The 8,741-nt window shown below is 43.0% G+C and overlaps 2 protein-coding genes across 4 annotated transcripts in view; one reads left to right on the top strand and one right to left on the bottom strand.

Annotated features, from left to right (window-relative positions):
• Window positions 1–7,170, top strand: LOC135260721 (uncharacterized). 2 transcript variants are annotated; one of them, XM_064346183.1, is made up of 6 exons: window positions 1–652; window positions 906–957; window positions 1,084–1,109; window positions 1,598–1,678; window positions 1,905–2,038; window positions 2,514–7,170. In XM_064346183.1, exons 1-6 carry the CDS (start codon window positions 617–619, stop codon window positions 3,673–3,675), a joined length of 1,491 nt encoding a protein of 496 aa, XP_064202253.1. In that variant the 5' UTR covers window positions 1–616; the 3' UTR covers window positions 3,676–7,170. The 2 variants fall into 2 exon arrangements, with proteins under 2 accessions (XP_064202253.1, XP_064202254.1); XM_064346184.1 differs by having other exon boundaries at window positions 3–652; window positions 1,598–1,669.
• The window catches only part of prpf4ba (pre-mRNA processing factor 4Ba), a 15,575-nt gene continuing 13,342 nt past the window's right edge, over window positions 6,509–8,741 (bottom strand). The window contains exons 16-17 of one of the 2 annotated variants that reach the window (XR_010331736.1): window positions 7,266–8,618; window positions 6,509–6,614 (exon numbers count right to left, since the gene is read on the bottom strand). Coding sequence is in view for 1 of the 2 variants with exons in the window: in XM_064346180.1 (XP_064202250.1) it covers window positions 8,415–8,618 (204 nt within the window). In the remaining variant the exon portion in view is untranslated. Of the gene's footprint in view, window positions 8,619–8,741 lie in introns of both variants that reach the window. The other variant, XM_064346180.1, reaches the window with a different exon arrangement.

Below are 8,741 nucleotides of genomic sequence, written 5' to 3'. Positions count from 1 at the left end.
GTTACTATTTTTCCTGTGTGGATCAAAATAGGACTGCCCCATTCTCTGCTTTGTCTGTTAAAATGAGGAATATTTCAAAGTTAGACTCACTCCAAACGGATTAACGTTACCATGGTATCGTGAAGATTAGCCATTCAGTCTCAGTTTTTAATAAGAAGGTACGACATGGTTCTGTGGAAAAGACTAGGAGGAGCTAATGCTAAGTAATTGTATTTTATTTTTTAATGTGTTACGTTTTCAGAGTAGGGTTTCATGCGTAATCTCGCATTGCTTTTCCAATTAGACGTTGACAACGTTAATGTTTCATTGATAAATGTCAACGGCGTCCAAAATGAAAGGGACAAAACGGAGAAACCTGAGAACTTCGAGGTTATTAACCCTCCTTAGCTACGAGAGTGAGACGATTTGTTACTTGGAGACATGATCATGGGGAGTTGAATGACCAGCCCGCGGCGTGCTAGTTAGCTATCTAACATTAAAGTTGTCTAGTTATTAGTCTGTAAGTCTGGCGGACCACTGCACATTGCCAGTGGTGTTCCTGGTATTCTCCGTGCCCGTGACAAATCAAACGCGGGGTATTTTGCGCATGATACAGTTTGCATGCAGCTGACACAGAATGGACGAACGGAGACCACTGATGCCCAGCCCGTTAGTAAGTCCTCCGAAACCGGCATTGATGAATTGGAAGGTTGCTGTCTTAGACCAAATGTAGCACTAGTCTCGTAGATAGTAGGAGGTCCTGTCCGAGCGGTTCATATAGCGAACCGTCCTGCAACTTTTAGTTGTTGCCTTAGACTAACTTGTTGGTTCAGGAGTCTGTGGTTGGAATTAAGTTAGTTAAATGGTTTATTTAGCTCGCTAGCTGTAGGCTATTATTGTCCAGCTAATGTTAGCAATCTTTTCAGTGGGATTATCAGTGGGAGAAACGAATTTCAACATTCAGCGCGCCACCGAGACGTAAGTAGCAAGAGTCTATTGACATTTAATGAACCAGAAGCCATAAAGTAGTAAAGAAATAATTACCAGTGTTCATCTTCAGTTAGTCATTGGTTTCGCATTTGATTTGTTTCCATGTTTGCACAGATGGCGTGCTGGGGGAAACAAATGGGGTAAGTAGGCTGCTACTAGCCGTCATATCATGGAACTGAAAGTGACAACAAAACTATAGCGACCTAAGCCCACATTTCACTCTACTAAATCGCTGAGTAATTTGAAACTTTGGAGTAAGCATTTGTGGGCAGCTATATGCCGTGCCAAAACTGTGGCATTTAGATGTAGTCATTTGTTGCTAACTATTTCGTATATCATTAAAAATGTACAGAAAACATGAGTCAAATGACGAGGCTAAGTATGTTTTAGACTACTGGTTTATGCACTCATTATATTGATGTAGACTATTTACTTAGTTGTACGCACCGCGTAAGATGTCCAAAGGTATGTTGGCAGGTAGTAAGCGATTTTGCATTCAACGGCTTGCTATTTCAACTAATATATTTTGCCAGTGTTAACATAATTAACATATTTCTTAATCTGTCGCTAATATGGAGGTTGTTACTGCTGAACGTTTGTACAATGTACCTATTGCTTGCCTTCTCAGGGGATCTGTCTTTCTCAGCTGATGCAACAGCTGGATGAATTGAATTTGAGGGGAGAAGAACCCACATCAAAGGTAATGGGGGTACCTTTTTCAACACTGACTTCCTGAATGCAGTATTTGCTTGCATAATCCATTGATATAAATGTACAAGGGTTGTCCAAAATTTAGCAAGGGTCTAATAAAGATAAGTCACTGTGATGGTGCTGTAGGGTATAGTTTGCAGTTTCTTTTCCATTTTTGAAGCTAAAAATGAGAAATTTATCTGGACGGCTTGCAGAGGAAATGTTTGATCATATTCTTCTTTCAGTTGAAGGACACTGTAGAGAACTGTGTAAATTTGGGACAAAAATATTCCAAGATATTTCTACCAACACTCAACTCTAAGTGTAATTTGAGCACTGGATCGGCCATCTGCTGCAGCCCTCTGGAACCCACTTTGCTGTAAGTATATTCAATGTCAGTTGTGTTGCATTGTGGGTAAGGTCTGCTTGTGGCTGTCATGCCCCTCTGGGGGTATTCAAGTCTGCTGTTGCTACAATGGCCTACTGTCGGATTTTGAAAAATAGCTTTAGCACTCGATTCCAAGGGCGTGTATGACAGGTGGCTTATTACCACTGACCTGTTCGGGTGACAATAGGATATTCTGTAATGAACCTGTTATTAGTTCCCTGGCTGCTCATCTGGAACCAAACTGAAACCATGCATGTCGAAATAAATCTGAAAAGCTAGACCAATCCTAATGACACTTGGCATCTGTACCATATCTCCTGTTGCCAAGAACTACAAGCTGATGCTGAACCAAGTATCTCACTGCACTCTTCGCCCTGACCTGTGTTCTGAACCAAACATTTTCTTTGGAAATGCTTCTCAAAATGAGCCATCATGGTTAATACTGGATGTCTGTGGTGTCTTTTAGCCAGGGGCAACTTCAGAGACACCAGCCGGATCTGAAATGCTACAAAGCCCTTCGGTCTTGGTCCCATCATCCCAAAAGAAAGTACCTCCTCACACCTCGAAACAATCAAGGAGACAACAGCGGTGTAGCTCAGAGTGAGATACCCCTGAGAATAACTCCAGCAGTGGTCACTCACAACCATGGACTGAGGGACAGAAGAGCAGAGGGACAAGGAACCAGAAACGTGGTTTCGAGCCCTTACTGCTTGGCCCCAAACAGGCTTGAAGGTCCAGGAGCTGAAACGAGTAACAGCTCCTCAACAGGCCAAAGCAGCCACAGCAGTCTCTTTATGGACTTCCCCTCGGATGACAGTGACTTGTCGGACCAGGAAAGGACCACTATGTCAGACCACGAAAGGACGACCGTCTCAGCCCAAGATTGGGCAACTCCTGTGGAGCTGGAGCTGGACCTGAGGCCTGAGCCATTCGATAAGGACGATCCGAAGGATTACTCGGAATCAAGAGAGGATCGATTGCCCTATCCTGAGGTTCTCCCGGCACCCTTAAAGATACTGGACCTCACGCAAAACCTGTTCAACAGAGCAGACTGGGAGAGGAGGCAGAGTTTTATTAGGCAGGACCCTTCCCTGTTTGTCCTCGCCAACCGCCTGGTGGAGATGGAGAGGATGCAGGCGGCCACCGTTCAGAGAGAGAGAGCTAAAGTGGGTTGGTCTCGATCGGCCACTGCCATCGGCATGGCGAGGAGCACCGCTCGGATAAGGAAAGCGGATTTATTGGGATCTCAGCCTGAAATCTTGGTTCCAGGAATGGAACTGGGGAGCGAGTGCCCCTCGGTTCTGCATGGAATAGCAGACCTCACACTTCCTTACACCCCCATGGCTAGGCGACGTTTGAAAACGGCCTGCGTCCCTTCGAGACAAAGCCACGACACGAGAGGCTCAACTGTCAGTCCCACCCTGCCCAAGCAGCCCTATTCGAGCTCAAGCAGACCGAGCAAGACGAGCTGCCTTTCAGGCCCGTCTGTGCAAGGCTTGTTACTGAACGCGGTGCCATCATCCTACAAAGTGGAGAGGCTAAGGGGCTCCAAGAAAGTGACATCAAGGCTAAAGAGAAAGTCATCTTCCACAAGAAAGAGAAATACCAGGCCAGATAGAAAGCTATAAAACAGTTCGTAATTTCATTTGATTTCTCATTGTATGAGCAGGCATTACTGTGTACAAGCTTCCATTTGATTGGTCTGGGAACTGAGCATTCTTTCCCATATTTGTTGGCAGATTCCCAGGGTCACATGCACCCAAGTTGCAGTGCAGCTTGGCAATGTACATTTTTGTTTTTAAACAAGCCAATTTTGGGACCATATTGGTGTCCTTTAAAACAGACTTCACTTACTAAGTCACCAGTCCCAGTTCTGCATTCATGGGTGTCCACAATGTAATTTGGTCCATAATAATGTAAACATTTTGAAGATACTTGGCCAATTCAATTATGTCATTTACTAGAATTAAAGTCTGACAGTTTACACAGAAACTGCAATGGAACCAATAATTGTTGCCCTACAAGCCTTAGGCTATATCATCTTGAGCTCAAGTATTCACTCTCTCCCAGCTGAAAAAGTTTCTTTTTCATACAACTGCTGTATCATCTATCAAGGTTTAGACCTCCGTAGTTTCTTCCAAGTGCAGATGATTGACATTTAAGTCAAGTGTTACTACTGTATGCATGAACAAACTTGTTCATGACTTCGGCATAAAGACATCAGGGAGAGGGTAGGTCTGTTCTTGAGACAATTTTACAATCAATTTGAAATTCTAATTATATGTGCAAGTGGATTAAGTGCATCTGTTTTGACTTAGCATTGCAGACTTGCTTTTTTGGGCCAATAAAGAGCAACTTAAATGGTAACTGAATGAGAAGAGCCATTGGAGTCAAAACATTAGCAGCAAAAACTAAAGCACTTTTAAGAAGCGTTTATTATGAAGTGGATACAATTCTTTTTTCCCCTAAGTTTATACTTAAATTGGTTACATTTATGCTTGAAATACTACGTGAATGCAGCTCATTTACAATGTTCATCAAATATGAGGTGCAGTGCAAGATCATCATAATAAACAATGATGCAATAAGCATTAGCAAATGGTTCAGTGGGATCAGAGCTGCTTCCTTGGGTGTCCAAATGGCCAAGTCCAAGTTTTCAAGTCAGAAGGGGAACAGGAAAATGGCAACTTACCCTGCAAGACAAAAAGCACACACAGAATCACACTGTTATTTAGGTAACCAAAAATCAAATTGGAAATATCTGACAAAAAAAAAAAAAAAGAGTATTACCTTATAGTTGGTGGTCGCTTTGGCATAGATATAGCCAAATTACAGTAACTAAATTTTCTATATATACTGTTTAATAAATTCTACAAATGTTTTGTTTTGTAAAAATGGAAAAAGCTCAATTTATGTATGTTTTGATGTGTAACAGGTACCCGTGAGAATTGGAGGGGGGGGGGGGGTACTTCAAACACAATCAATGATACAATTCTCCAATAACTGAATTTGCTAAGCTCTATCACATTCACAGAGCAGTAATGATTAAAAAAAACAGGCCAAGACATCTCCCACACTCAACAAGCTCAACAGAACTCTCTAGAACAGAAACCTTTGTCCAGGTGAGGTGCTCTGTGAGGATCTTCTAAGGGACTGCACCTAGAATACAGAGAACACATAAACGAGTATCTGGATGCTTTTGCCGATCACTCATAACTGAACACAAAAAAAAAGTTAACCGTGAAGTTTGAGGACAAACGGTATGTCAGGACTGGGTCCACTTGTTTGGCCAGGAACTTAAAACAACCTTTTACCATTGACATGTTCAGAAAAGTAGAGACTAAACACGTGGCCCAGTACATCAGCACAGGAAGGATATACATGACAGCTTATGGACTTAAGCTTTAGGCTTAGGTCTGTAAGACATAGGGGATAAGAACGTTGTACCTTTTGTACCCATGACAGAGAGGCAGTTATCCATGACCAAAACATTACAGTATCATGTTCCTTCAGCACTTGTGAAGAGACAAACCATCCAAACCAAAAGAACTTAATGTCCCCCCCCCCCATGACTCTTAGACATTAGTTGACCCTGGTCTCACTGGCCCAAATGTACCACAAACGAACCCAATTTGTACAAATATACCGAGAGTAGCATAGTTTCCATGCCCTCCCAAAGCATAATCTCCACCCAGACCTTATCCAGACATAGCCGTTGTGTACATTTGGCAATGTGATGACTAGGAAAGGACCCAATGACACATACTGAGCTTTAGATTTTTTTTTTTTTAAAGCTTCTGTTTACATCTTTATACGCGTCTCTCACATTGTCTTTGATCTACACATGCCATCAGAAATGACCTTGTTAAGTAGATGGAGGTCTTGTCTTTCAAAGCAGAACCAGGCAGTAGAGGACGGTGGACAGAGCCTCTTGGCCTGGAGGCTTAACTTGGCTTTGTCTCTCTCAGCAACCACAGGAAAGAGTGGGAGAAACATCACAAACAGTAATTAGTGTCAAAACACACAGCACCGCTTTTTCTGTCTTCCATAACACCCCCAAATATCAGCCTAAAGAGCAGACAAACGCTGAAACGGAGGCAGTGCTGCAGTAAAGGCACAGGGTAAACAGAATGCAGCATTTCTTACTTTTCTGGTTCTGAATTTTACATGTGTTTGAGGTTAAGTGCTTCAGAAAGAAAAAGGAGTTAGTTCGCAAAAAAGACCACAGAAATTTCTGCAAGGTCCGCACAACCATGTTTCGTCAATTTTTTTTTCCACAAAAAACTTTATTTTACGCTTTTTTTTTTTTTTTTAATGCATACTGAGGATTTACAATAATTCTGCGCCATCCAGTCAACATGCAGGGAAGACTTCTCAGATGACAAGAAGCAAAACACATAAATCTGAAAAATAACTGCATAAAAACTATGCTTTTGGTTTTGCGGTTTCTTTTTCTCTGTCCCAAGGACGCCCAGAAGATGGTTCAACAATACAATACAAGGGGAAATAGTAAAGAAGCAATTACCGCTTGTAACAAGCAGATGCAAAGATCAGAGCAGGAATATCCCTGTATCAAAAGACAACATGATCACAGACATGAGTCAAAGGAGGACTAAAACAGAAAAAAGTTTAAATGGCCTTTAAGAAAAAAAGCACACAAAGAATTTTACACAACATATAAGAGACTGCCATCTTAAGTCCTCACATGCAGTTTTCTAAGATCACTTAATATATAGTAAAGGGTGAAAAACTGACAGAAAGAAAAGGATAGACTACCCCTTACTAAGTCACATTTCTGCAAAGATTTGAAAAAACTTTATTAATAGAAGCAGTACACTGAAGGCGCCTTCATCCATCAGAGCTTCGAGTCCCACCAGCCCCCCAAATCTGCACACTATTGGTTTGCCAAAAAAATACATTCAGACTTGCAACTGAATTTTCATTGACAGAAAATGTAATCGACGTGAGGTATACAACACAGCGTAAAATCTGAAACAAACCATCAGCACATCGATTTAAATTTAAATTTTTTTTCTGAAATTTGTGTGATCGTCCATTTTGCGCGTTGCTCTTTACACATGCAAAGTAAAATGCCAGAGAAGCCAGGACTGGATTTATATATATTTTTTTTTAAGTAATTTTTTTTTCTCTCTCGTTTTTGCCAGTGTGCTAGAATGCGCGAGAACACCAGTGAAGTTGATGGGTTTGGGGAGCTTACCTTCAGTGTACTGAAAGTGGTACACAACCTGCTTTAACTGAGGAGGGCAGGCCGTCCCTGCAGGCGGACTCAAGGAGGACACAAGACCCACGCCACGGGCGTGCCATGCTGCCGGGCCTGTGCACTCACACCTGGGGGAGACGCGGATATAGACAGCATTTACGCCGGCCTGCGCCACACACAGCAACAGCTGCCAAGCCTGCACCAGACATCGCGCGTGTGCACCTGTACGGCGCCAGTACACCTGTACAGCGAGGTCTACTGCTTGTACACCTGTACGGTGAGGTCTTGTGCACGCACACCTGTACAGTGAGGTCTCGTGCGTGTACACCTGTACAGTGAGGTCTTGTGCGTGCACACCTGTACAGTCAGGTCTACCTGTGCAGCGCCAGTACACCTGTATGGTGTGGTCTACACGCACAAGACCTCACTCCTATACACCTATATGGTGCAGTCTACACTCACGAGACATTGCGCATGTACACCTGTACAGCGAGGGCTACACGTCCTGCCCTGCATAAAGGACGTGTGCAATCTTCAGGGACTCGATCTGCTCTGTCTTGTGCAGCCTTGGCAAGCTATAAATGACCATAACCCTTCCCTCTCTCAACCTGAACCATACAAAGCGTATTTTCAATTACTGCCTTCAGCACCGGTCTTTTGCAGGGGCCCAAGAACGAGCACTTCAAAAATGAGGATAAAAGGTTTATTTATCCAGCGCAATAAAGGGGATTTTTTTTTTTCTTCTCTAAAACTTTATTCGGATGGCCCATAAACATCGAAGCCAAACCTTCCCACCAAAGCCAAACTGTAAGTCAGACCGGTTTTGATTTGAGGGTGTCCTGCAAGTAATCCAAAAAACGGAAATGTACATGTGATTTTTTTTTTTTTTGGACCCCTACCCTTTGATTTCTTAATAAATTCATAATAAAAGCAAAAAACACGGGTATGTATGTGCATCAAAATAACAATAAAAAAAATAATGTTAACTATTTTTAAAAAATGTTTCTTTTCCTAGGTACTCTTCAGTCAGTCTCTGCAGTTACTAAACAAATCAAGTTTTTTGTTTTTTCGGTTTGTTTTTTCCCCTCTGCCAGACCCATAGTACTTAGTAAGTAGCAGTGGTTGCAGTAGCGCTGGGCGAGCAGGTCAGATCTTCTCTTGGATGTAGGGGTGCTGCAGGGCCTGGTTGATGCTGATTCTCTTGGCGGGGTCCAGCATGAGGATTTGGTCCAGCAGGTCTTTGAGCTGGACCACCTTCTTGCGTTGGTCCTCGGGGAGGCGCTGGCAGCCAATCATGTCCGTGAGCAAGTCCTTGGTGGGGTTGATGGTGCTCATCACCGTCACTTTTTCCTGCGGAAGACGAGCGCGACAGGAGGCGGGGAGAAGAAAAGCGGGGGCGGGGGGGGGGAGGAGGAAAAAAGAGGGAGATAAAAGAATGGAATTGACAAGTAGAGGAGAATGAGAAGTAGAAGA

This window comes from Anguilla rostrata, chromosome 8 (assembly GCF_018555375.3).
Source record: "Anguilla rostrata isolate EN2019 chromosome 8, ASM1855537v3, whole genome shotgun sequence".
Lineage (NCBI taxonomy): Eukaryota > Metazoa > Chordata > Actinopteri > Anguilliformes > Anguillidae > Anguilla > Anguilla rostrata.
The sequence above is the reverse complement of the archived record's forward strand: the minus strand, read 5'-3'. Positions and strand labels throughout refer to the sequence as shown.

What these genes read in the sequence shown, in the direction of transcription:
- LOC135260721 (XM_064346183.1), top strand. Translation starts at nt 617, where the DNA reads ATGGACGAACGGAGACCACTGATGCCCAGCCCGTTA. An exon ending in ATTCAGCGCGCCACCGAGAC is followed by an intron (nt 958 to 1,083) that starts GTAAGTAGCAAG and finishes ATGTTTGCACAG; the next exon opens with ATGGCGTGCTGGGGGAAACA. An exon ending in CCACATCAAAGGTAATGGGG is followed by an intron (nt 1,679 to 1,904) that starts GTACCTTTTTCA and finishes TTCTTCTTTCAG; the next exon opens with TTGAAGGACACTGTAGAGAA.